Raw genomic sequence first — 27,789 nt, 5'->3', positions numbered from 1 at the left:
TTATTGTCAGATTTTTCTCTAGATGTTCTTTGGAAAAATAAAAATAGCAAAATCGAGTCAGTTGTTGAAGTGCAGTATTATTATGGTACTATAAAAATCTATTTTCAGCATTGTTGACTTTAATAGTTAGATGAGTTGAGTTTCTCTTAAAATCTTTGAATTCTTTTGCAGAATTGTCTGATCTGAACACGTTTTGGTTGATTGTTGAGATATTTAAGACTTTAAATGAGATGCATGAGATTTTGGGGACTTTCTTGAAAAGCAGGAAGCCTAATTTGCTCTCTTTTAAAAGTCATTGCTGCCTAGAATAAACAACTGAGAAATAAAAGAGATTTCACTTTGATTGTGATTCCATCTATTTTCTTTCAAATAATGAAAATGAATGAAGGTGAATGCCGCCTCCCTGGACCACACTCACGATCCTTTGGTGTGATTGAAAGTGATTTGTTGGAAATGATGGAGGGTTGTGTTTTGGGCAAGCCACAGCACCTGAATGGCTTTGATGTGCTGGCGTAGTTTGATTGATACAGTCCGAAATCTTATGTCATTATGCTCATCTGCACTGATGTTTCAGTGCCAACAGGGATGGTGCAATCTTACAGTTGTCCCTGCTGATTGAGTGTCTACACGGCCGCAAATGGAGCTTGTAGAAATGGCAATGTGGAAAAAAATCCAAGCTATAACATATTCTGCGGTTTGATTCAGCTTTGCCGAGTATGATTATCCATCATATGCTGAGATCAATTCAACACCGTACCTTCTTTAAGCACTACTACAGCCTATTATTTTAATAAGTTGAGCATTGTAAAGGATAACTCTGTAAACTGTGATCATTTCGCAACAAGGTGAGCAACAGTTTAGCTTCAGATTAAGTTTTTTTATTTATTATGCGGATTTGGAGTTTGCATAGGTGAACGTTTCTCATATTGCACTACTGCCTGAAATATTTATAGAGTGAGTTGAACTGTAAATTAACACGGAAAAATAATGCAATTCAAGATTCTATATTTTGAGAAATGTCTCTGTGGTTTTCTGTATATACAATGGAAGTCAATGGAAGGGGCCAATGTTGTTTTGTTACCAACATTCTTTAAAATATTTTCTTTTGTGTTCTGCAGAGGAAAACAGCTTTGGAATGACACAAGGGTTTGTAAATGATGAAAGATTGTTATTTTTGGGGTGAACTGTTCCTTTAAAGAACAGCTATAAATGTTCAGTTTTAATTAAATGATCTGCATGAATCCTAATGCAGTTGGACTGACCAAATTTGTTTTAGACATGTTTTTATCTACAACGTTCCTTCAAAGGTACAAGCACTTTTTATTGTAAAAAGTCGTATTCCAAATCAACTTCAAATTTCTGGTTTAGCTGTTTGAAGCTGAACACTGGTATTGCGATCAGGATTCGTTTGAGTGAAAACGAAAAGTCGACTGACCTTCCGCTTATTTCTTTAGCGCTCTCAGCTCATTAAAGCCATTGTTTCGTCTTAATCTATTAGCAGCGTTGAAAGAGCAGTGACAGCGTGCAAAGACAAAGGATGTGAATTTTACATAACCAAAGATCGGTTTGTGCACCTTTGAAAAAATCTGAAAAACTATAAAATGACATCATTGTCGTAACTTGAAAGGCTCAGAAATGCACGCGGACACACAAGAGCGTACACGCTAACACACACGCGCTCTGTATGCGGGCACTAGCAGTTTCTGTGACGATTCACTGCCTGGTGAGATTACAAGCGCTTCTTGTAGAAACAATGTAATAAGAATCATTAATGAAGGGCTTAAAATCTCAAACTTTTCATCGTTGTTAAATGAAGATACGTTTGCTCTTTGAACCTCTGCATGTCTGTCCGAAATTCAGTTTTGCTAACACAAGGAAAGGCATAGGTGCTTACAGCAAGGCGTTATTGATAACAATTCAAATTAGACAATTTGTAAAGACTGATTTGTACTCGTCTGGGATATAAAGAGTTCTTGATTTATCAAATAATTGAAGAAATCGAGATGACTAAAGTAAATGTTGTGGTGGGCATAATGCAATTTGGATTTGCCGTTTGATTGTAACTGTCTGTGGTCTGCCTAGTTATTTTTAGAGAAGGCAACATGCTTAGTGATTCAGTACTTCATTCATTTACAAATAACAATAATGTTCATTTTATATTTTAAGTATATTATTGTAATTTTTTCCTAGAATGACTTACAAACCCTTTTTTAAATAGATATACAGTTCATCAACAATGCGGTAAATCACAGCCAGGGGTCTGAAAAGCTTTTACAACAGAAATTAAGATCACTTAGACCATAATTTACAGTTTAATTACTAAGAAAACCATAAAACAGACTTACTGTACAAACCTCAAACGAAATAAAATCATTAGAGAGTACAAAATCACAGCTTCACACTTACAGGACACAGGAAACGATGAAAAAAAGATGAAATGTGAGGTCTGATTTTTGTTTTAGGTTTAATTCAATTGACTCCCCTTAGAGAACAAAATGTTTTCGTGAGTAACATTACTTAGTTTTCCTCCTTTTGTTTGTGTTGTGCATCACACACAAAATATCATGTTCTGAACATTACATACTTTATTAAGGCAACAAAGGTCCACCAAAGGACGATGTGTTTGGTTTGGGATGAATTGCATGGTAGTGTTTGGCGGCTGTAGTGCGGAACATCGGTGGGGGTCTGCTCCCCCATAATGGGGGCACATCTGGTGTGTCTGCCTCCAAAGGGAAATAGATCAACCCCCCAAAGACCCTAAATGAAGCCAGCTCATGATATCCCACACCAGCCCAGGGCTGTCTTTTTCTCCCCCAGCGCTGGCACTGTCCCACACCCCAGGATCTTGGGCAAGACTCTGGCTTTGGTGGCCATCACCTTTAATCACCTTGGAATAATCGTTTATTTTGAAGCACCAGAAACAAACTCTCCGCACGTGTGGGGTATTGTTTAGCCGTCTCTTTGTGCTCGCTGAATATTGAGGTTTAATTTTAAGGCAGGAAGTCTGAACGATAAAAGTGAATAATGCATGAAAAAAGAATCTCGCCGAATAATGAAAAGCAGCGGCGTATCTTTAAATCCTCTCCGCTGTTACGTGAGCGAAAATGTGGCCACATGGCTAGCGCGCCGGAGATGCCTGCAATTAATAGCCGGTATCAGCTGTTGTGATGTCATTATACATTCCCTTCATTTTCTACAGTGGGGCTGTTTGATCTTTGAATACCCCCGGGAACTCCTGCCTCCTCCCTCTCAGCATCTCCCCCTTCCTCCTCCTCCTCTGCCTCGCTCGAGCAGACACTCCCCCTTTCTCTTCGAGGGCTCACATTGGCTTCCGTATGTGTGTGTGTAAGTGTAAGTGAAAGTGCGCAGCCGAGCCTCGATGACAGAGGGCCCGGGACCATTCAGACGACTCGCACGCTCGCGCTCAGCCCACCTCCAGAACAGCTGGGAAAAACAGAGACACTTTAGAAAGACAGTGAACGAGTGCAGAGCTAGACAGAATAAAACAACAGCAGGAGTAGGAACCAGTTAAAGCTTTTTGTAGAGAGAAAGATTGAGAGAGAGAGAGAGAGACAGAAAGGATCTCTCAGCTTAATGCGCAAAACGTCCCGATACCACATGCTGTGCTCAATGGCCAACACAGGCTGTCTCTTGCTCTCCGGTTCAGGGATGCTTACACACTCCCTCCAGTGTCCCCCAGCATTCCTCTACCTACCCGAGGTAAGGCGATCCTCTCTCACGCACGCTCTCGCTTTCCCTCTTCTTCTGCTACTTACGGGTGACACGTGCTAGCATTGTGTTTACCCCTCCTTTTCGCATCCCTCCCCCTCGAAGCCCCCGGCAGGGGTCATCTCATCTCCGCTTCATACTTTCATTCGTGTGCATTCGGAAAGCTGTGTTTTGTTTGTCGTTCATTTAGTTTAATCTGTATTGTACTTTTTTACAAAGTGTGCATTGTCGTTTTTTTATTGTACTTTTTATTAGCATCTTGAAATGAGAGATATTGATTATTGATTTTTTTTAAGTCTGGAGTGATTCACGCTGTGCTACATTTGGCACCAAAAAGTATTTACTCACCTCATTGTTCCGCATTTTGACGTTTTCGTAAGACTAGACTGTAATTTAGTTGGACAGCCTTAGCTGTATTGATGTCCTCCTTGTAAATTGCTTTTATGCGATTGAGTTTTGCTAAAGTTGAGTGAGTGATTTACACTCCGCCTGCTTCCCGTTTGTGTAGTTTGCTATTGGTCTAACCAGAGAGACAGATGTTATTTTAACAATTCCAGTGTGATTAGGCTGACTTTTCCGAATGTGCTTTCTTATAACGTGATTGTTTCTGGACACGGGTGCGTGTGTTTTACTACAGACGTGAACAGACTTTCCTCTAGATGGTGTGTGTTATTGCGCTGATATAAAGAATGATAATGCTGTTGAGGGAGAACCTGCCTCATGCTGCTACCAAATCGCTCCACACTCATCACCTTAACAGTCGCTGTCCCGAAACACACACTCTTTCACACACACACAACACCAGCTGTCCAGGCCTCTGCTGTCCCACTACAGTTCATTGTGTGTGTGTTTGAACATGTGTATCAGTGCATGCGAATAAGGTGTATTTGAGAATTCATTTAGCAAATGCTTTAGTTAAATGCGTGTTTGACAATCCTGTAAGGCTCGTCATAATCTCTCATCTGATTTTAAACAGATGTCATTGACAAGGTGCCAGCGCTTGTTTTCGCAAACACCCATAATTGATTAACTGTGAGAAACGTCTCTCAAATATCTGTCACGTCGGCTTCGCCACGAGCGTTTTGGTTTCAATATTAGCACGGTAGATATTTTACATTTTTTATTTCACAGATATTTCAGAGCGTTACAGTGTGAAAGATTTTAGGTTTATTTTAGAAGACGGTGGTGTGAAACTAAAAAAAAAAAACAATTGGATGAAAGACAGACTATCTATCAAATGTATTACGAGTCGCACTCAAATAATACAGACAGATTCAGAAAGAGCTATCACACCCTTAGGGGTTCTTCAGGTTCCCATTTGTTATTCTTTTCTCTTTTTTATTCACCTGCTGAATTGGAAGCCACATAAGGGCACGTCACATCTTGTAGATTGTGAATTTTAACAAGATTTGTTTGCCGCTGCTTCTTCTATGGTCTTTCATATCTTGTTCCTCACCTGTGTCTCAGACTGCCGTCTGTGCGTCCAAAAAATAAAATAAAAACTAAAGAAGATGTTTTACATGCAATGTAAAGTAAAAAAATGCTTTTTAGAAATAGGAAACTTTTGCATGTTTAGCTTGTAACCCTGTTGCACAGAAGTGTAATGTATTGTTGTGTGTTGTTGTCAAACCATACGATTATCATTTGCTGCCCCCCCCACCCTTTTTAAAGTGTTTTAAACACTTCTATGTAGTATGTTTCCTTTTTTATTAAATATAAAATTAAGATTGTATAAAAATAATATTCTTAAATATAACTTACTCTATTTTTTCCAGATGTTTTGGTGTTTTATACAGCATCTCTTGTTTTATTTATTTTATTATCGTGTGTGTGGATGTTGACTGCATGCGCCGGCACTGATGTAGTGTTAAATGCTACACTTTCTGCTGCATTACAGCCTGTTTTTATTGGATAAGGGATTAACTGGAGTTCCAGACTTTGCTTTTGTTTCATTTAAAAGCAAAAGTTTTAACCGTAGCTTCATTCAGAGCGGTCACAGTTGCCTGTTGCGGCACGGGTTATCTTATTTAGTTTGTTTTACGACAAACTAAATGCTTTCTCACACGCGTAGGGTTATTTATTAAGAAGAAAGAGATCACAGAACCGAGTTTAAACCAGGCTGCAGTTCAGCCTTGCTTTGAAACACCATGACACTTGCCACAATCGTGTGTTTTGGGTGAATGAAAAAAAATGTTTTATGTAATGTACAGGAAAAAAAAGATTCACAATTTGAAGACGAATTTTTAACGTGACCTCTATCTTCATTTAATTTAAATTTGGCTGGATAAAATTCCCTCCCTCCTTTTATTGCAGCAGCCACCGGTTCTCAAGTCTTGAGTCAATACGGAGCTGTAAATCTGCTTGTGCAAGCAACTCTCCCTCCCCAGAGGACCAAAAATCTTTACTCATGCTCTGGATAGTTAAACAATTCTCGCTATTGTATGATTCTCTCCTGAGCCATGGCGCTGAATATTAGAAGCTTATTCTCCAGTGAGTTTTTAGTCATTTTTAGCAGTGGTCGAAGTCATTTTACAAGTATACAGTAACACGTGCGCGCATGAGGAAAGGCTCGTGTTTGTTTCACGTGTTGAATTGTCAGCACAAAAGCCTCCCTCTGCTCGGCTGCAGGTGGTCTCTCGCATGTCTGCCCACCGCAAGGAGCTACCGATCCCAGAGAAAAGGAATATGGAATAACTGGGATTGAAACATTAAGGGCAGCGAAGGGAGTGTGTGGGTAAATGTAAACCGTGAATGAGCGAGATATGGGTGCTCTGCCACAATGAGGCATAATTGGACGGGCAGTCTGGTGTGAGCAGAAAGGAGGCTCAGAGAGATGTAGGGAGTGGTAGAAGCTGTTCCTATTTCAGTGCTGGTCTATAAAGGAATACAGAAGAAATAGTCTGAGGTTCCAGACTTATAGTAGAGTGGCATAAGCTTCTGCCAACAATGATTAGATATTGTATATATATATATATATATATGTGTGTGTGTGTGTGTGTGTGTGTGTGTGTGTTGAATCTCTCTCTATACTATAGCGCAGCCGTGCATTTGCTCCTGAAACGAGCCTGTCAATAACCAATGATATAATGGGGTGGAAATGGAAGTGATACTGCAGGGATTTGGATCAGCTGATGTACATTGGGCTTAAAGCATATGTTCCTTAGCTTTTTACAGAGACGGCCGATGTCTCGTTTTCCTTCTGGTTTCTCCAGAACAGTTAGTGGGAACCAACAATGAGAATAAATTTGTGTAGCCAGTTCTATCAATAGCACCCATCAATAGGTAATTGTTTCGCTACAGGTATTGTAGTTACCCTGTTTCTGCTCCTAAACACATCTGATAAAGGAAAATAAGTTACTCATTCAGGTGGAATTAAGCTAGATATGGAACGGCAACATTTGAGTAGAAGAATGGTTTTGTGCAAATGTTGTGGATTCGATTCTCAAAGAGCACACAAGCTGATTTGGAAAAAAAACTTAAATGCAGTGCAAGTTGCTTTGGAATGAAGTGTCTGCCAAATGCATCAATGTAAAAGGAGCATTTCATATGAACATCTCATTACTGTGCTAATAAAACCCAAGATCAAACACTGCCGAGATAAACAGCAAGTTATTAGAGACTATAGATGCCTGCACTGACAGCACTGCAGCACATTGGTAGCACACACACTCTATCATCTTTATATACAGTACACACACAACATAGATAGCATCATCCCCAGACATGCGGTGCTCTGCATTGATGCAAAGTGAAGAGAGCATTTTCATATTAATACTAAACGGGAACGCTCTCCATAGATTTGTCTGTTATGTGAAGTGCACCGGATCATATTAGAATATCGTTTCTATCAGCTCCGCTAAATTATTGATTACAATAGCAGTGATGTGCCAACATTTGTCTCCGTCTTGTCATCTCTTCAATCTCGCAGAAGCACACTTGAATGTCGTAAATTGAATTAATATATTTCGTATGCATGAAATTGCCTTCATTGTGAAGTGCGCTCAGCACTAAATTGTGTTTTGCGTGTGCGTTAGTTATAAACCTGGTGCAATTAGGGCTATATCGATAGATAGATACATTCAAGAAAAGAAAGGAGAGAGGGAAAAAAGATGAATAATAAAGTGAAAGACCGTGAAATACCATTGATAGAGAGGTATAGAGAGAGGAAGCAATAAAGAAAATGAGAGAAAAATGAGTGAAATAAAGACAAATAGATGAGGGAATCAAGAAAAGAAAAAGAGGAATCAACGAAAGAAGTAAGGAAAGAGAAAGATAAAGTTCAAACTTATAGTTATGATGTAAAGCTCTTTATTCTCATTACGCAATGAAAGATGGTTATTTGTTTCTATTGGCTCGATCAAAAACAAGAGTCATTGTTTAGATGTTTCCCACTGTATTTCAGTAGTTCATGCAGCTAATTCTCCAAAGTCTTTTCTCCTTCACTGTCCCCTGTGTTAATGATGCATTGTATTGTTATTTATTAGGCCACCGCGTCGGCATCTATTTACCCATCCACATATTTATCTTCCCGGATAATTGGGAGCACAAGAGAAATTAGTCATTTTGTTCTAAGCTTCTTGTTTTTTTAAAACTGATGATTAACCATTTGACTTAATGCTTTAGATATCTCAATTTATTATTTTAATTATGTTGTACTTTTTTATATTTAGCCTTTATACGGCCAATTATAGCTTTAGCTCTTAGGCTCTCATTAAAATATGTTTTCTCTGGAAGTACAAATCTAAAAACTACATTTGTATTGTTATACAAAAAGTATTTGTAGATTGTACTCGCACGTAAAAAAATCTGCTTTATTTGAGCAGTGACTCCGGTAGATCCATGTTAAACCAATATGATTTGCGAATCTTTCAAAGATTTTTCTAACCTTCATGTGGTTTTAAAGCTAATGAGGAAAAACATCATGCAGTCGTCTCTGGTTTGAGTGGAATTAAAAGAAACATAACAACTGTAGTGTGTGTGTGTGTGTGTGTGTCTGTCTGTCTGTATTAGATCTCTTTAACTCTGTAGATGGTGTGATGCCAGAGGGATGTTCCCCACAAGCCCCGCTGTTGAGTATGCATCGGTATTGATGTTTCTGTGCTTTGCTGCAATGCATGCTGGGACGCCACTGGCTCTGCACCACTCTTATTCTCCAGAGGTGAGAATTATGGGAAGGTTGGGTCCTCAAGGCGCATCTGAATATTTTGGGTGGGTCTAAATAAATCCCTAAGGTCCCTGGGATACCTGGCGGAGGGCAGGCTGAAGTGTAGTTATCTGTCTGTCATTACAGTATGCTGCACAGATCAATTTGTTCTCACAAACAGCATGTGTTATTTATAATACGTGTCAATGTGTAGAAGCCTTAATCCAGGCATTGTAGGGCGGTCTGGCGGAGAATGTTCCTGACCAACGCGTGTTTCACAAATAATTTATATTTAAGGAGACGCTTTATCCAGAGTGACTTACAAAGTGCTTTTGTTACACATGTGCGTGTCATGTAAAAGGTACAACTGCATTTTTAAAGGGATATTTTGCGTGCTCTTGTTTTATTCGTGCAGACCAAAAGACATCAGGGAGGAAGAATTCAGGACATTTACTTCTGACATGGTGGGGGGCAAAAAAGTGACTATTTCATTACAGTCACCTTAAATGTTGTACTGGGCCTCTTGAATTCAGACAAGGGATCAGTTCATACTGACAGTCTGGTAGCTTTCGCCGCTTTCTTTAGCCAAGGAACGCCCAAGAGGCCATATGGAGACAGGTAAAGCAACCAATCACGTTTCGCTTTGTGTCGCATCATGTTTAGAGTTGTGGACATGTCCTGGCATTAACACACCGGTGTACGAATCACAAACTTGTCAAAAGATAAAAGCAACAAAATTATTTGATATGCCGTTTATGCCGCGAACCTCGATCGTGATGCATTCTTATTGCAACCGTTAAAGAACGCAACAGATCTCCTGTAAATCCTGTGAAATTCAACCAATCAGATGATGACTTCGAACGTGCTGAAAAAGTGTGCCTTATGCATCAGATGTTTGGTCAACGGTCCGTGGGCTTGACGTCTGAGGCTGAGACTAGGGGCCCCCAAGATAGATCCAGGAGGGGCACAGATTTTGTGGCATTATATAAAATACATATTTTTATTATGCATTTTATGCAATCAAACATGAGAAAAATAAGACCGCTCACCAAAAGTATTGATGTTCCAGCATTATATTACATAATATGTTTTTGGTTAAATGAAAATTCAAAATTTAAGATCATACATTTTTATTTGGGGGTCCGCAAAGCATTGCACTATACACAAAAGGGGCCTCACAACGAAAAAGTTTGAAACCTCTCCCTTGTTATGTCTTTATTAAGAAATACACATTTGCAAGATATTGATAATTTTAACATTTAATGCAGCCGTCGTAATCACATATTTAATAGAGAGATGCTAATGCGTATATAAAGGAATAATTAAATAAATACAAAATAAATTACCAGAAAGGTTTGAAATGTTTAACTATTTAACGACTTTGCATTGTTAAATTATGCATGATTCGTGTTGTACGAGCGTTAACACTCAAACTAGTATTTTTTCAGACTATTCACACACGCATTCAACTCCATTAAGAAAAAGCCACGCCGCCTGGCAGGCCTTGATTCAGCCGTGCCGTTTAATCACCAACAAAGCACAGCGATCACTATCAACACCGAGACAGCATGTTTTAATCATCTTCCTCCAGATCAACTCGACTGAACGTCTTCTCGAGGTGATCCTACCACAGGCTCCTCTCTGTTACGCAGCCAAGACAAGCTAATTAACTGCGTGCGGGTAGCTTCATTTCCTTACCGGAGAAGAAAAGCACTTCAGCTGCTCTGTGTGCGAGTACAGAATTGCTGTGTAAATTGGACACCATTGCTAGAATAGTTTGTACTGCATGCCGCTCGTGACCGGGAATTTGGGGGTAGCGAGAGCACGTACGCCATAGGCCCCGACCACCTTTCCTATAAAGTCTATATGCCTTAGAATCTCTGTGCTGGTTCACTCAGAGTATATCTCTCAAATTGTAAAGTTGGAGCTGAATTTAAAATGCTCGCCCTTCATCTCCTTCTCTATTTCTTTGCTGTACCGGTTCAAAACATTTTCTTGCCTGGTTTGTTGAGTTAGGCTCTTTTTATTGGGTGTACAGCCCACGACATCAATACATTCTTTGTTACTATACATATGAGAAGAATACCTAAGACTTTCTTTCAGGTTATAGTTTATTTGTTTGCGCGCTTGTTTTTTCCTCCTGCTCCTGCGATGTATTTGTTTTTTAATTTAAAGCACGCGGCTGAAAGAACCTCCGCCTTTTGTCAAACAAAGACGATATGCAGGTGCAGCTAGCGGGTGACTCGAGCACATACGTCGAACCCGTCGTAGCTGCATTCCCACAGTCGATGTGATGTTTGAATTTAAACACCCTCTTTAACATACTTGCGAACATATGACGCTCCCTCAAGCTCTCCGTATGACTATTTTATCTCCCACCCCAACCCGATCTGTGTCTATCGGTCTCGGCCTCTGGTGTAGTCAAGACCGGCTTTATCTGTATGTTTAGACAGGCAAGGAAAGAATTACACTGACAGTGCTTAGGAAATGATAGGCTAGTTCTGAGATATTTGTGCCCTATAAATTGTCTAGCGCTCAGCATAATTTACAACAGAAGCAGCGTGTGCGTGTCTGTGTACGTGAGTGTGTGCGTGTAAGGAGACAGTTTGTGTCCCACTGTATCTATCTCCATCTGCTTAGCCACTTTTGCACCGCCGTAAATTAAGGGGCTATAGACAGTTCCCCTCAAGTCTCGACTCACATAAAAATGAGACGCTAGTCATCTCTCTCCCTCTATCTCTCTCCTTCTCTCTATCTCTCTAATTGAAAGAAAGCTATGTAAAGGTGAGGTGAGAATCGACACGGGAGCACCGTTCTGATAGCACAGGTACCACGTTATTGAAAGGCCATTAAAGCAGAGGTTAGCGTTTGAAAGGTTAGCGTGAAAACGTGTTTTTAATTAGCGGCGCTCACTTCTTACGTGTAGTGTCTGTGACGGCGGGTTCGTAGACGTCGGGCCGGGGTCTTCTTCCTGACATTCAGAAGGTTACTGTAGTTAGATGGTACTAGCGATGTAGTTCCCCTCAGTAATTACCGTAGCATTCTCCATGTGCATCAGTCAGCTGTCGAACACGGCAACGTTCTGACACGGATAGCATAGAAAATGAATGTCTACATTTGACACTGAAATTGTACCTTAGCGATGGACATTGTTGACATTTAAAGCTCAGTGGCCTTTCACATCTGTGGTGTGGATTCTGGAGGACGGCAAAATGTACATATTGTGTCTCGACTCGTTCGTACATACTTCTAGCGCGGAAACCGTATGTTTAGTCCTGTTTAGAATTAACGCTGTGCAATATGTTGAAAATACGTAATACATTCACAATTTGGAACATTGTGATGTCACAATGACTTTAAAAGCCATCTTATTTAGACATTCAGCGATTAAATTAGATACGATTTGTAATGGTGTCTGACTTAAATAGCAAACGCACCGTTAGTGTCGGTCAGTTTGCGGCATTTCCTGAAATTAGAAGTTTGATTTAACAAATTCTTTGAATATATATTTTTTATTAATATTAAGTATGGTTTTTAAGTGCATATAAATTAATATTTCAGTCTCCCTGTGTGGGAATGGAAATTGTGTCTTTTCATTAAAAACCCGTAAGAAATTCTGCAGAACACACAGCGGCGGCACCCGTTCACATAAAACCAATGCAAGTCAAAGGGTCCAACAACATTCTTCAAAATTACTTTTTTGTGTTCTGCAAAAGGTGAACAAGAGGGTAATTAAATAATGACACAATTTTGCCCTATTTAGAATACAGTATTAGTTAGCTCGCCTTTTCTCTTTTGGCCTGTAAATGAGTGAGTTATTTTAGGCTCTTTGAAGGGTTGTTAGCACAAACATTCACCTGCTGAACAATTACATAAACTACATAACTACATAAACCCTGCAGCAATGTTTCGTCCAGTACTAAAGCAATGCTCAGTAACTCCTTGTGAATTATGTATGACTCAGTCAAGCATGGTTTCATCTAGACCTGTCCATTAATCAATCTCAACTCAATGACTTTAATTGCAATATATTTTAATTTCATTTTTTAAGTTAAGCACGGCAAGCTTAAACGATTACATTTTTTTGTTCGACGGATTTGAATGTGCTGGTTTGACTGGAATTCTGCTGAATGCATGATCTGAGTCCCGTAGCAGACACGCACAGCAAAGTGCACAGGTCCCAGTGGCCCGGCATGCACAATAATGACATTATCATGCTTGCAATAAATAATCCAACATATGCCTATGATTAACGAAGCCTTTCATTGCGTACCATAGAGAAAGAAAGAAAGCGGAAAATGTAATGAAATGCAGGCTGACATATTGCCTCCTTTGTGACTATTGCAAATTGATTGTTGAAACTCCATTTTGTAAGTATGTTAAGGAACATTTTTACCCAGCATGCATTGCAACGCACAGCTTTCACGCTCCAAATTAATCACGCTCGTATTTCAGAGCCGATAGACAGACCTCTAAATATCGTTCCTGTCCGCGTGTGTTTATTTTTTCCCTTACAACGCTGTAGATCAGTTTCATGTTTCTCCATTTTAGAAAATCTTGATTAAATTTTCCTCTTTCTCCGTTCATCCGTTTTTCCCTGAGGGGAGCGGAGTTGGATCGGAGGGATGCGGCTTTGGCACCTTTCAATACGCCTCTAATCGACAGCATGCATTCGCTCGCATACGGAAGCTCTTAATTACTGCTAATTGTGGCTATTACCATGGGAAAATTAAATAATAAAAGCAAGACAAATATTGATGTTAATTGATGGAGCTGCTCACTGATAACACGGCTTTCAGAATGGTTTCAATACGTTCGAATTAACCCCATTTGCATACATTATTTGGGATAATTAGAAATTAAGATGATCGCTGTTGAGTTTGAGCACTGGTATTGTGTGTGTGAGTGAGATGCGGCTTAATGGAAACAGGTTAGGCAGTGGGACACTTTGGATGGGAGCTGCTGTGTAATATCTGTCAGAAGTAATTACTCTAATAACACCGGCACTCCACGATGAACTTGAGAGACCCGGCTCGAGTTCAGAGAGACTTCTAAAACCACATAGAAGACTCCAATATGTCTTGACTGATGCACATATTGCTATTCTGAGTAATGCAGTGCATTCATCTATGGGGGACAGAACGAGCGTGTGTTTTATACTGAGGAATAATTTTTATTTCAAATTTTAACTTTGAACATGATTTATTCCTTTTTTTATATTTCTGTTAGCGAAATGCACCGCTTATTGCTATGCATCGCATTTGAAGGGTACACTTGCTCATGGAACCGTTACATTTATTATTTACGGTCCTCAACTTAAAAATCAGCTATTATTATTATAATGTGTATATCATATTTGTGTCGTAAGTTTGTGAATTATAGTTTTTCAGAATGAAGCTTCTTTATTATATCATGGTAATTAGTTAGATCGTAAAGTCAACGAAACAATAAATGTAAACGCTTAGTTGATACAAACTACACTGAAAGTATTCGTAAATAAAATGACCGATGCTTGTGAATTGCTAGCCAGGCAGGTTGTGGATGAATGTTTCAGTGAATCAGCATCCTCTTTTGGCACCCTTCGACAGTCGTACACTCTTTGTTCACCATTCATCAGAAAAACAATGAAATCAACCAGGCCTGGAAATATTGAGAAATCTCGTTCCTCACTCCGAAGTCCCATGAGATGGTTATTGAGGTGGCTGTAATTTGATAAGATGAATAAAGTCTGTGGGCTGCAGGCGACTCAGCACTTTCCCCCCGCACTTTTCCGACCTCACTTCTACCTTCACAGAACTTCTGACGGAGGGGAAAAAATCCCTGACATTGGCAACTGCGGGAGCCCACCTATCGATTAGGTCATATCTGGGATAGATGATGGATTGGATGTAATTCTAGGGGCATAGAAGGGGTTTCTAGCAGGGTACGGCCCCCACAGGCCATCCGGTTTAACAAACAGAGTTAGATGCCGGTCAGCCCCGTACCCTGTGGCCTTCCTGGTGAGGTTTGGAGAAGCGGAAACGGAGAGACGATGCGATTCTCCTCTCAGATGCCCCTCCTGATGCATCTGTGCTCCGGGGTAGCACCGTTTCTTAGGATCTCTCTAGACATCGCTTGACATCGCTTCACGTTGGCGCCAGTATTTGTTCTTCTTTTTTCTGCTCGTTCTCTCTCTCTCTCTCTCCGTTGTGGCTGTTTCTTTGTTAGGTATTCCTCCAATTTAATTACGAAGGCTTTGAAGTTCCCATGAATAATGGCAAAGTGCACCCTTCCAGAGCCTTCAGCTTTTTATTCAGATCAAAGATAGCTTTTACATCAGCCAGAACTCCTCCCTCCAGCTGAGAGCAGTCACAGGGATTCACAGACCAGGTGCCAAGCGCTGTTTTTCGCCCGCTCCCGTCAAACACGGGAGATGCAGGCTTCCCTGGATGAGTATTGAACTGTTGTTGCAAGATGTCAAAAGCTCATTCCAAGGTTGGCACAAAAACCTGCATGCAACATCAGACCCTCTTTGTAACTTTAACCTTTCATCTGCGGGGCAGATGGCAACAAATAACCGGTACATTTCGCAGACAGAAATAAAGAAGAACTAGTTATTTACTTAGACATTTATATATTTCAGTTTACGAGGTGATTTTTGATTTTATCAATAAAATATTTTCATACAAATTTTGTTTACATTTTTTATATTAACTTTTTCTCCTTTTACACTTAATGTGTAGGCAACTATAAATCATGCATATGTAAATACAGGGAGATACAAGGAGAATTGTAAATGTTCTCTTTTATTTATGACTAGCAGTTATTTTATTTTAGGAATTTAGTTCCTTATTTGATTGTCAAATAATCCGTCAAAATTTGTTTCAGTGCCCCACTCATACCAAAAGTAGTTTTAAAAGCAGGACATTCAGATAATTTGATCCGGACTGCAGGGACAGCCGAACGTCTCCTGTGTATGAGGCAAGTATTTTCAGACAAGTATACCAGATGCTAAACAAACATACAGTCACACATTGACAGACTGGGGGAGGCGTTCTGATGCACAGGGCATGCTGGCCCACTTTGCTTTTCCTATTTCTCTAAGTGGCTTGTCAATTACACAGGGTAAACAGAGGTAGAGTTAGCGAGTAAATCCACCGAAGACAAATATAAAACCGGATCCCTGGAAGATTAAAGGCCACTGAGCCGTGCGAACAAATATTTCAATAAGACAACAGAGTTAAGGTTTGGGCCTTAGTTGATAGGAATGTGGTATGTGGTGCGTGTGTGCCATTGCGTTCACAGTTTGGAAAGCGAGTGTGTTAAAAACTGTATTGTCCCAGCAGATCGGCAAAACATTATACTTTGAAATGATTTGCACTATTGCGATATTTTGTTTTTAGAAATTCTATAATTTTTTTATAATTATTTCTAATATTCAGAAATAAATGCATATGCTGGTACAAAAAGTGGAATGTTACAAGGGGGTTATGGGGATTGTAGGAGATTGTATGAGCATTATCGGCCACAGGGAATTTGTATTAAAGGGAATTAAAAATGAGAAGAGTTTTTGTGAAATAATTCTGCGCACATCCAATATGTCTGTATCTCATTGGTCACATCTAAGATATGAAACCAAGAAACTAATTGTTATTACGTTTGTCAAGCCTCTGATAACCCTAAGAGACACATCTGGGGCTCTCTGCTAGCGTTGCCTGACTCAACCATGTCATTCCATTAATTCCACGCCATTAATGAAGAAAAAAGGATATTGAAAAATAAACTATGGCTATCAATCCCTGCTGTTGTTGGCAGGTATATAATGAAGTATTTCACTCCAATTGAATTCCAACTAATTACACCACCCTCCAGATATTACTTCATGTTACTCTGCATGTGGTAGGTGTTCCTCTCTCACCCCGACTCACCTCAACGTCACACTCCATCACACACTACACACCCCGAGATAAGCATATTTCTACGCTAAAAAACGTGTACGTACTCATGCTTATGGTAAGTCAGCGTGGTGTAATCTCGCGCAAGATGGTCATGGTTTGCAGAGCACGCAGAAGCCCACGGCTGGCGGATCTTTGCTTTAATTACACATTCGCTACTTTGAAGAAAATGAAAATCCATTAATTCACTCTCATTGAAAATATTAGGTCATTCTCATCCCCCGACACTTTGCATGCTTTGTAGTGCATTAGCAAGTACAGTTCTTCGCATCCCGATTCTGTCTTCCCAAGTACAAACAACTGCTCGCTCCAAATGGCTACATTTAAATTTTATGACCTCAAGGCTTGGTTAAGACTTTTTTCCAATCTGCCTTTGCTGGGATTGATACTTGATGCTTTTGTACTGCGCAAGTGTTCTTTCGCACTGAAGTTTTTGATGCACCCTTGCAGGTTGCGTTCCTTGTGTGAACGGCCGCCGTTGGCACTCGCAGTGGGTGGTCACGTAAAGAAAAATCTCCATGGGTGGGGGTTCTCTTTCCCTGGGTCATTAGTGTATAGATGACCTTAGCGGGCCCCTCCTTTTCACCTGGCCATGACCCGGCACAATGGTACTGACATTGATGCAATGTGCTGCGGCATGTGTTGCATCCTTAAAAGTGTATAAAACCGGCCATACCTCATTAAGGCCGGCCTTATCGAAACACCTGCCTGGCCAGATACTGCTCAATATTCATCAGTCCAAAACTTAATTTACCTTTAAAAATCACATACTTCAATCCCTCTCTCTCCCCTACTGTAGCATTGAATATGCATTATTCCTGATGAGGTTGTGTAATTATTATTTAATGCTAGCATAATTTCTCAAGGGCTGCTTGTTTCCCTGTACCTACTGGCATGATGGATCAGCATCATTTTAGGACCGATTGGACTTCGATCACACGCTTGTGATCATCACAGTCTGTGGGCTTCAACGGGACTTTGAAACGCCAGGAAAACGGGCCTCTAAACTGGACTGACCGTTTTTCCTGTAGATTTATGAATCATGTATACAACTGTGAGATATTCTCTTTTAAGTGCATCCACGGAGTTAGCAGCAGTTTGAAATGTTCCCCACCCAACTGGACCCCTGTTTACAGAACATGTCCATTTTCCTGCTGCCTTTTAAGTTCTGTCTGATCAAATGCATTTGCCTGGGCTTCATGCGGATTTGACTATAATCCTGCTACAAATTCGAATTCATCTCTCATCCTGATGGATTCTGAAATTTTAATGTGCAAAATGATTAAAATTTCGCCACAATTTCCAGCCTTGCAAACATTTGTGTTATCGGTGGTGCTTACTAATGTAGGTGCCAAAAATATACTTGTAGCCTAACTGGAGGATAAACTCTATTTGCTAAACTTCAGAATTCACAAGATGCGCGTGTATGAGTTGTGTTGCAACAATAAGGAACAAGATGCATTCAATTGCATTTATAGTATGCATCTTTCTAGATGTGTGCAAAAGAGCTCTCACCTACCAGTGATATTGTCTGCACAAAATCTCTTTTGCTAAGAAGTGCCCTGTCTCTGTTTCTGTTCATTAAGATGGAGAAGGTTATAGGCACTGAGGGCATGCTGGAGAATTTGCAATGTTGGCCCACCATGTCAAGTGTCTGAGTAAAATGAATAAAATGAGTCAAATTGGCATTTGATGTCTAGGTGTGCTATGCATGCTAATTTATGTGTGTGTTCAGGTCACCATATTTGCAAGGGCAATGTTTAATTTTTAGTATCTGCACAGGGTATACTGCTTCATAATGCATATAGTGGACATTTGGAGCAATATTGTATTGCACATTATATATTTTCAAGATCATATTTTGCTTAATAGTGAAGTTCTGTAATGTAGTGAAGCAAACCTGTGAGTTTGTGTGATTACCCACACATATATTTTTGAGCCAAATGTGGAAAGATACAAAATGTTTTTCTTTTTAGGTTAGGGTTAGAGTGTGGGTTTGTGAGGTTCGATTATATTTTTTTACTTACTTATTAACACCATAGTGTTCGGTTATAGTTTCTTATAGCTAAAACAATGTTTTTATTTAGATAGAAACGTAAACGGGGGTGTGTGTGTGTATGTGCTTGCGTGCATGTGTTTGTGTATTTGCGTGCATGTGTGAGCGTTTATACATGTTTCTAAACACTGTGGTGACCAATGGTCCCTACAAAGATGGTAAAAGTCTTAACCACCTCCATTGTGGTGACTAGCCAGCAGTTCCCAATGTGCAAATTAAACCATTTATTAAAAACCATATAAAATTATGCTTATTTAAAAATGTAGAAATTCTGAAAAGTTTATCCAAAGCGATTTACAGAGTTCAGTGAGCAATAAGCAATATGTCATACAGGAGCAATAGGTGCTAATACCAAGTCACTACTTTCAACAAAAGCTAGACCACTACTTTTTTTCTTTTTATTGAGATTAATTCTGAAATGTTTGTGTACTTTGAATATGCTTAAGAGTTAATGTTGTTGATTTATTAAAACTGTTTGTGTCGGCGGGTTCCGTCACACTGATTCATGTTATTCGCTACGTCCCAGCGGTGCGTGCATGAGCTTCTCCACCCATCAGTTCGATAGTCAGCAACACTGACCAGAACCAACCCACCGCCGCATTCGCTCCACACACCTCTTTATCTCCATCTCCCTCCCTGTCTCCCCACTAATCTGTTTTCACTTTTGTGCTTCCACCCTGTTCCTCATAATCTCTATTCTTCTGAAGCCTCGTAGGGTCTCTGTCCCTCCGTGGTGCCAGGTCTTCTTCTTTTCTCCCTTTACAAGGATCAATTTAGCCCAACATGATCCTCGGTGTGCACAGCTAATTCCGCCGAGCTCACGCAGCTCTGCATTGTGTCATAATCGGTGTGAAATTGATTTATGGCCTCTTTTCCACCCTCTAAACAGCTGCTGAGTGATTCCCCCTGTCATAATCATTCCATCCTTCAGCTCCTTGCTGCATTTTTCAACCACTCCTCTTCGACTGTCGGCGACACGCAGATTATGCACGATGAGATTTCCGCTCACGTTTTTAACATGATATCTGAGAGTAACCGAGTTGCTCGTGGTGCCCCGTGCTCTTTTTCTACCCATGCTAGCTTGTTCAGTCGCTCGCTATCTCTGGTTTTTGTGGCTTCAAACACGCCTGCATTATTAATGGGTGTTTTACTAATTCATCTGAATGGAGCACGAGAGAAAAAGGGGGAGACTGTTGGTTGAAGACCGCCACTCTGAAAAGTTTGGTCGGTGGGAGAGCGAGCTGTAAGCCGGTCTTGAGGGTCCGCCTAACTTCATCAATTATTGAACAGGGCGACATTTTTGAGGTGTTTTTTGTGGCATACTGGTGTGGAATATAATGTACTTCTCCCGAGCGTCGCCCAGGTGAACAGAACGGGATATAAATGCCACCGAAAGGACCAAGCGCTTTCGGCAGCGGGCGGAGGCGGAGTCCAGATGTGGTCACGCTCTGACAGATTAAATATAGACAAGCCGAGTTAAATAGGGAGGGGCCGGTCAAGACGGTTCTTCTCCTCTCTTTTCTTTTCTCCACCGAAGAGCTTTGAGAGTCGAGTGTGGCCCCTGAGGCAGAACTCCCAGCATCCAAATCGGACAGGCGGTGCTGAATGTGCAAGAGCTGTCAGGTGCTATGGCTTGTAACATGAGTTAGTGCTGCTATCAGAAGCACTGTGTGTGTGTATGAGAGAAAGATAGCTAAGGCAGGGACGAGACTGCTGCTAGGACCCATAGCTGCGCTACACCAAAGCCCAGCTCATACATTACTAATGCCGCGAACAATACATGTCTCATTCATAATAGATCACCCCGCCTGCACCTGCAACGTATATCATACACACTATAAAGAGGTCAGCTATTCACGGGCTCTGGCTATGGGGCACGGACCGTGGAGGTGTCGGGCGGCCCACCTGTAAATTAGCCATCAGTGCGCGTGACAGTCCACAACAAAGTGGCCATGCTTGGCCGGACTAGACTGGCCACCCCGCCCTGCCCTGGGAAAATGACTTTGCGTGCCAGTTCCCTCCCTCCAACCAATCACCCCCACCACACACACACATCTCCCAGCCCCCTCTCGGTTCATGTCTCCCAGCCTCTCGCACTCGCCGACAATTTACGGTAATTGAGAGAAGGCAAAGCTCGCCTCATATGGCGCGGAGGAAAATTGCCTGCGCAGGGCTGTAAATTAGCTAAGCAAAAGGGGATTCAAGAATTACATCCGCTCGGTAGAAAATGGGTGTTTATCAGGCAGAAAAGCTCAGATGCTGGTGCTGTAGAGGGTCTGGGCCGGCCAGCTGGGCGATTGGGGGGATTTGTTGGCTTGAGGTCTGCCGGCTGGACAGGTCCATTGACACAGGGTTAATACTGCAGTGAATAGTCCCGGTCCATTCAGTCTGATGAAGCTTGGCTGACGGGAACCAGTTTCCCGGGAACAGATGCCTCCCCCCATTCCGTTTTACACCGAATCTCTCTCTTTTTATCGTTCTTTCTAACCAGATCCAAATCAATTAGGCACTGAAGCTTACAAAAGGAGCTTATTGGAAATCACCATTATATATGGCGGATCTGAGCGTTTATGTATCAGGAACGGTTGTATTTGTTTTGCATTTAAACAAGCCACAAACCAAACGACGAGATCAAATAATAACTCAAGCAATTGATCCGAATCCCATGGCTGTGTCACAAAGACGACGATCGGGGTGCTGCATCTGCATATGCGTCTACGAGCGTGTTTGGGACTTTGTGCTCGGCTCAGGCACCAAACAAACAGAGATCTGAGCCATCTATTATTTACTGCATTTTTATTTACCCCATCAAACAGCTGCCACCAACAATCACACGCCAAATGAGTGTAGTTTATGGCTGAGAAAAGCAGGGCGAGGAATAAAGGTGGTTTTATCTAAGGAGGGGCTTTAATTGCCTCTCTTTTAATGGTCGGAGAGGAAGGGAAAAGTTGGACCGGCTCACGATATGTGGACCGGCCAACGCGCGTGACTTTTAAAATCACTTTTGGCTCATTCTGAAGAGACTGTTTTTCCAGTATAAAACCGGAAGAAAAACAAGTGGGCGTATAAATGATTTTGTTCGGTGAGGTCAGTTATTGCGCCACAGGCAACGAAACCGTATAAATGTTCAATTCAATAAACAGAGGAAGTGTGGAGTTGAGATTCTGTTTGTGAATTGCATAAAAATACCATCATGGTCATCTCTTATGAATTCGGTGTTGACGCTTCGTCGGTTTATGAAGTTCTGTGCTGTTATTTACTGCATGGAGATTCTCGAGTTCCCGTTTCTTGATCGGGAACCTGCAGCTCGCTTACGTTTGCAAGGAGCGTAAACATCCATATGTTGCCGGTGTCGTGCTTGTGTGTATGTGTGTGTGGTCAGGCTTTCAGTAAGTGTGTCACATCTGCTTCTCGTACCATTACAAAACTGTACAGCTTTCTAATGGCTGTCGTTACACCTGTACAAACCCCAGCTCTGATACACACTTCTCCCCATGCACTCAGAGAAACATCATAAAACAGTTCTGTACACACATGCTCACAAACGCACACTCCCGTCCCTCACTTTGAGGCCCCTCCGATCTTGTTTTATAATAGTTTAAAATATTAATGTGCTGCTACAAGCACAAAACGCTGTACTACTTAGCGGATGAATATTTTATCTCACGTTAAACTAGGTGCAAATGTGTGAAGACGTAGCAAGGGCCGGGGTGAACTTCCTCTCGGTCGTGCGTATTGAGTCGTGACGCATGTGAATGTGCGACCCAAGCTAAACATTAAATATTTTCTAGGTTAATGATAAAATGTGTACACTTGGTGTGGTATGCTTCAAATGCGGTGGTTTTATGGTGCTGCGATGCGAATGGAATTTTGCATTTTGAGGCAAATTAAACTTTAATTGTGTTTTCATCTTTTGAACTTGTATTTGAAATAGTTGAACTTGGGCTTTAAACTTTTATTGTGTTTTTACTGTGGACAGCTCGCTCCACAAGGACCGGGACTGGAATAACATGCTTATTTTATATTTGATGAATATAGTAACAGCACTCAGATTTAGAATGACATGAAGGTGATGAAATTAACTTACCTTTTCATAAATGATATGTGTTTAAATTTAATACTGTAAAAACATGCGTTTTATAAATTTCCCTAAGTGCACCAAAGTGCGGTATACTAAAGAGCATGTGGAAGGTTTATTTGTCAGCCAGGACCTTTGGGGAGGGGGGGAGTTATTCCTTCTATGTGGGTTCCTATAGAAATCCTCTTTTTTCATTCACTCTACATCTTGCAAATAAACTGAGCAGTTTTGCCTGCTCGTACCCATTATGATATTCATGAGTTATCTCTTTTTTCCACCTCACCGTTGCTAGCACTTGGCTTGTCACCTCCAGTCATCTCAACGCTGTCTGCGCTTTCAGCCGAACTGGTGCCGTTCTGTAAGAACCGCTGCTGTGTGAGTGAAGCTCCGTCAGTCTCTTTCTCCCCGGCAGATGCACTGTGACGCGTTCCTGGAGTCGGATGGTAAAGAGAGTCGGTACTAATGAGTGGGTGAGAATGTGTGTTGGTAAACAGTGCAAAGAAAGACAGAGAGATAAAGACGTAGACTAAGTGTGCGTGAGTGAGACTTAAAGGAACAGTTTGCAAACAATATCGACTGGCTGGTCTTTTCAATGCAGTTACGGTGAATGGGGACTGGAGCTTTACACATTTAATTTGCCGGATAAACTCTGTTAAAGGATTATAAATGTAGTCGATGCAACCAATGCGCTATATTTAAATTCTTTTGAAAGTCATATAATGGGTACAATGGGAGATTATAATATATGCTTTATTGGAAAGCTCCAGTCCCAATTCTTTATAATTGGATGGAGAATTTGAATTATTCCAAAAATATAAATTTTCTTTGTATAACAATTAAATACGTGATTTAATATATTTGATTCATTCAATATTTATTTATTATTGAACTGTTTCTGGAAAAGCGAAAAGGAGACAGTGAGGCTGCTTCATAAAGATCAGCACTGAGTTACAGCATGTGTAGGCCGGCTGGATTAGAGGGATGTTTGTTGTCTTTGAAAGAGCAAGCGTGTCATCTCCCTCTCTTATCAGTCTCTCCCTATAGCTTATGCTTTATTTATTTTAAATCGAAGAGAACAGAGGTCTATAATAGATGTCTTTTCCTAAAGATGAACTGTGCCAAGCAATTTTTGCTCGTTCTTCCAAAACCCCAGAGCTACAAACCTCTTTTTTCTTTTCGTTATTCTAAATCCTCCTCCCGCCGACACTCGCCTCCATTTTATAAAGTGTCACCTTTGGCGTTGCTTGCAGGAAACTAATTTGATTGGGCGGAATGCTTGCCAATCAATATTTTAGGCTGAACTTGCTGAAATGCTTCGGAGCCTACAGTAAGTCAAACTGGAGCCAGGCCAGTGTCTGTGTCTGTTTTGAGTGGGTGTTTGTTTGTGCGGGTCTCCCACGGGTTGTTTGACCTGTACGCTCAGCTGTCTGGACACTGTTGAGTGGTGTCGAGAGAGGAATATGTTCCACTTTATATAAACAAGGCTAATAACCATCAACATGCTTACGAGACGGTTGTGTCACACAGCCAGACTTTACACTTGCAGTTGTAACTAATTCTGGTCCTTTACTATTTACAAAGACAGGACTAGATCGTTTGACTGACGTATTAAGCAACCAATCAGAGTTTGTGTTCAGAAATACTGGTTACCTTTAATGGACAGTACATAGATAGTAGATGGTCTATAAAGTATATCATTTCTATCTTTTCTGTTATTTTGACCTGTTTCTCCGGTCTTTTCTGCAAAAGAATGCAATTAGAAACAATATTTTTAGTTGAAAACAGAAAGGCGCTGTATAGAAGTTAACAAATTATTAGTAGTTCCCAGCATAAAACGAAAATTTGAAATAGTCTCTCACTTTTTGCCACAGCTTACATACAGTACATTAGAAAGTTTTATCTGTATATTTTCTGTAAATAATGCAAATAATATCATAGATTTAAGTAATCTCTAAACAATCTCAATGTAAGATTATTCTACTCTACTCTTTATGGTATACCACCATGGTAGATGTGTCTATTTTTCCTACGTGTACTGTATGATATTATAATGTATAGTGTATTGTATTTTAATGTTTATGATGTATATTGTGCGTACAGTATTTTCTTAATGCCCATTTAATGTAAGCACTGCCTTTTCAAGCTCTCTATTCCCCCTTTACTCTCTTTTTTACTATTATCTATATTCATAGTTTTTACTACTTTTTATATACTGTTGAGTACTAGGACCCCAAGATTTGATGCATTCATATGAGTACAAATACATCAAAAGAGTCCATCTGAAAGCTACAGGACACTGCAATCCCATATTAAACCTAAAAACAAGGCTTTGAATATGCCAGACATACTGTACGTATGTAGAGAACCTTTAAAAAGTTTTTCACTCTTAAGGATTTTTGAGCCCCCCCCCCCCCATATTTCAAATGTCTGGCACATTTTTGGCACCCCCTTTGTAATTCTTGCCCCAAGCCCTGCTTGATTTCTGACCCCGCTGCGTAACCTTTTTAGTGTGGAACGCAAAGTTTTTAGTCTCTCTGTTCTTTGTCTGGGGCCAATGGTGGATAATTACTGTCTCTAAAGGTGATCTGCCGAAGTGTTTCCAACCCTGCAGTGCACCCTGGGTCACTGCAACCGATGGATTGTGTCCAGTGGACAGAAGTGTGTGTGTGTGTGTGTGTGTGTGTATGTATGTGTGTTTGTGCACAGCCAATGTGATAAGGCTGTCATGGTCACTCAACTTGCTACAGGCCTGAATCCGAGACTAGGGAATGCTGGGATACCGTCTCTTTCTGGTAGGACAAGTCCTAATGTAAAACAGCAGGACAATAAAAAGACAATAGAGGCTCATGATAGCTTTGGCTCCCCAGCGAGTCTTCTGAATGGGGTCCGGAATGGCAGCGTGGACGATCGATGGGCGAGAGAGGGAGAAATCAAGGGGGGGTTGAAGGCTGCTGATTAGGCGGATGGCGGACAGCGGAGCGCCGCCACTTCACAGAAACCTTTATCTCTCGCTCTCTTTCCCCCTTCTGCAGCTTTTCTTTCCGCACTCTTTGGGTACTGTTTGCCTGTTACTCCCCATGGCATTGCGGTGACATGGCATTTAATAGACTCCCTGGTGTGAAACAAACTACCTCAATTAATTCCTCAGTCTCGGCCCTGGCCTCTGCTGAGCTCCTCACACCGGCGGCCCCTCTGGCTTTCTCTGTGTGTGTGTGTGTGTGCACGTGTCCAACTTCGTGCACGTCCCTGAGCATATGCGTGGCATGACCTGTGAATGCGGGTATGCACGATTCTTTCTTTTTTAGGTAGAAAAAATGAAAGCCGTGGTAATTTGCTAAGTACAGCTTGGAAATGGCATTGATTCATTTTCATCCGAGATATATTTGTCATATACTTTCCTCCACAGAGACGGTTAATTGCCCTCCACAGATTGTCGAGTCTTAGATGTTGGCAGGCATCTACTCCTATTAAAAAGCATCCTTCTTCAGTCTAGTCTTCCTCACATGCAAGCTATACGGGCGTAAGAGAGTTGTTGGCCTCTTGTCAATAAAACACATGAGTCTCTTGCTTGTACCATATCTTTCCTGCGTGCTGGTGTATTTCAGGATGCCCACATTCTGAAGAGCGGCATGCTGGGATACACCCCACAGCACCTTACAGACAGATAAACATGAAGTAAACACACAACGCGCGTTTCCCGACCTTGAGATCTTCTTTGATGGGTATCTCACCTCCTCAATAGAATGAGCACTCGTCTGTGTGTATTCGGGCAAGCGTGTGTATGTGTGGCGGGGGTGGTGCTGGCAGGCCGTGCTGCACCCTATCCTGGGGCTTGACCATCTGGGTTTATTGACCGGCTGCTATGTGATTCCAGAAGCCTGCTGAAGAGAGTGGTGGGGTAGGGATAAGCCTTGATCTTTACCGTACGGTTTCCGTGCATCGCTGTTTTGTGTTTGTTTAGGAGAGTCGCTCACTCCTGCAGGAGAATATCTCCCACGAGTGCTACTTCAGTTTAAACAAAAGCCACTTCCAAAGTGAGAGAAAGATTGGGGTTATATTCCACCGTGAGCGAGTGTGTGTGTCTGAGGGTGTGTGTGTGTTGGGGCAATGCTGACTCAATCCATCAATGATTCAACAGGACAGAGGAGCACAAGGGGCTCTGTAACTGCCCTGCCAGCACTCCTGGTCTGAGGCAGAAACCTTATCTCCCTTGGGGTCCGAACCAGCTCACACGCCTGGGACCCTTCTGGGTATACAGTCTGTTCTTTAGGACACACAAACACACACACACAGTATTTTTCCAGAGTTGTATAAAAGAAGATATACATTATATTAATATACATGTGCACATCGACACAAATGTATCACACACCTCTCATTTCAAGTTCCCTAATAAGGGGATAGTTCTCCCAAAAATGTAATTTCTGTGCTCATTTACTCAACCTCTTGTCATTTCAAACCTGTATGATTACATTTTTTCTGCAGAACACGAAGGAATATGTATTTTGAAGACCAAAAACGGCATTACCCGTTGACTTTCACTGGTTTTATGTCCGTACTATAGAAGTGAAGGGGTACCGCCGTTGTTCGGTTCCCAACATTCTTCAAAGTTCTTCTTTTGTGTTCTGGTCATTCAGGTTAGAAATGACAAGAGGGTGAGTAAATGATAGAATTTTAACTTTAGGGTGAACTATCTCTTTAGCTTACGAGCCAAAGATCAAACTGCTTATAACTCACTTGTCTAACCGCCCTTTACCCACCGAAGCTCACTGTGTGTCAAATCAAAGCTAATATTCACGATCCATCACTTTAAACTGTTCTCTTTGGCTTTACAACAAAGTTTTACCGT

At 41.1% G+C, this 27,789-nt stretch overlaps 1 protein-coding gene across 3 annotated transcripts in view; it reads left to right on the top strand.

The window, feature by feature from the left end:
* Positions 1 to 27,789, top strand: part of rbfox3a (RNA binding fox-1 homolog 3a) — a 369,568-nt gene that overhangs the window by 273,353 nt on the left and 68,426 nt on the right. For 2 of the 3 annotated variants that reach the window (XM_079476663.1, XM_079476661.1), the window contains exon 1: positions 3,385 to 3,720. The exons of the other annotated variant lie outside the window; for it this stretch is intronic. In XM_079476663.1, the coding sequence (XP_079332789.1) occupies positions 3,595 to 3,720 (126 nt within the window). In that variant the 5' untranslated portion in view covers positions 3,385 to 3,594. Of the gene's footprint in view, positions 1 to 3,384; positions 3,721 to 27,789 lie in introns of those variants that run through there. 3 annotated transcript variants of the gene reach the window in all.

The sequence above is a fragment of the Barbatula barbatula genome, assembly GCF_947034865.1.
Source record: "Barbatula barbatula genome assembly, chromosome: 16".
Taxonomy (NCBI): Eukaryota; Metazoa; Chordata; class Actinopteri; order Cypriniformes; family Nemacheilidae; genus Barbatula; species Barbatula barbatula.
This window is presented reverse-complemented; position numbering and strand designations above follow the sequence as displayed.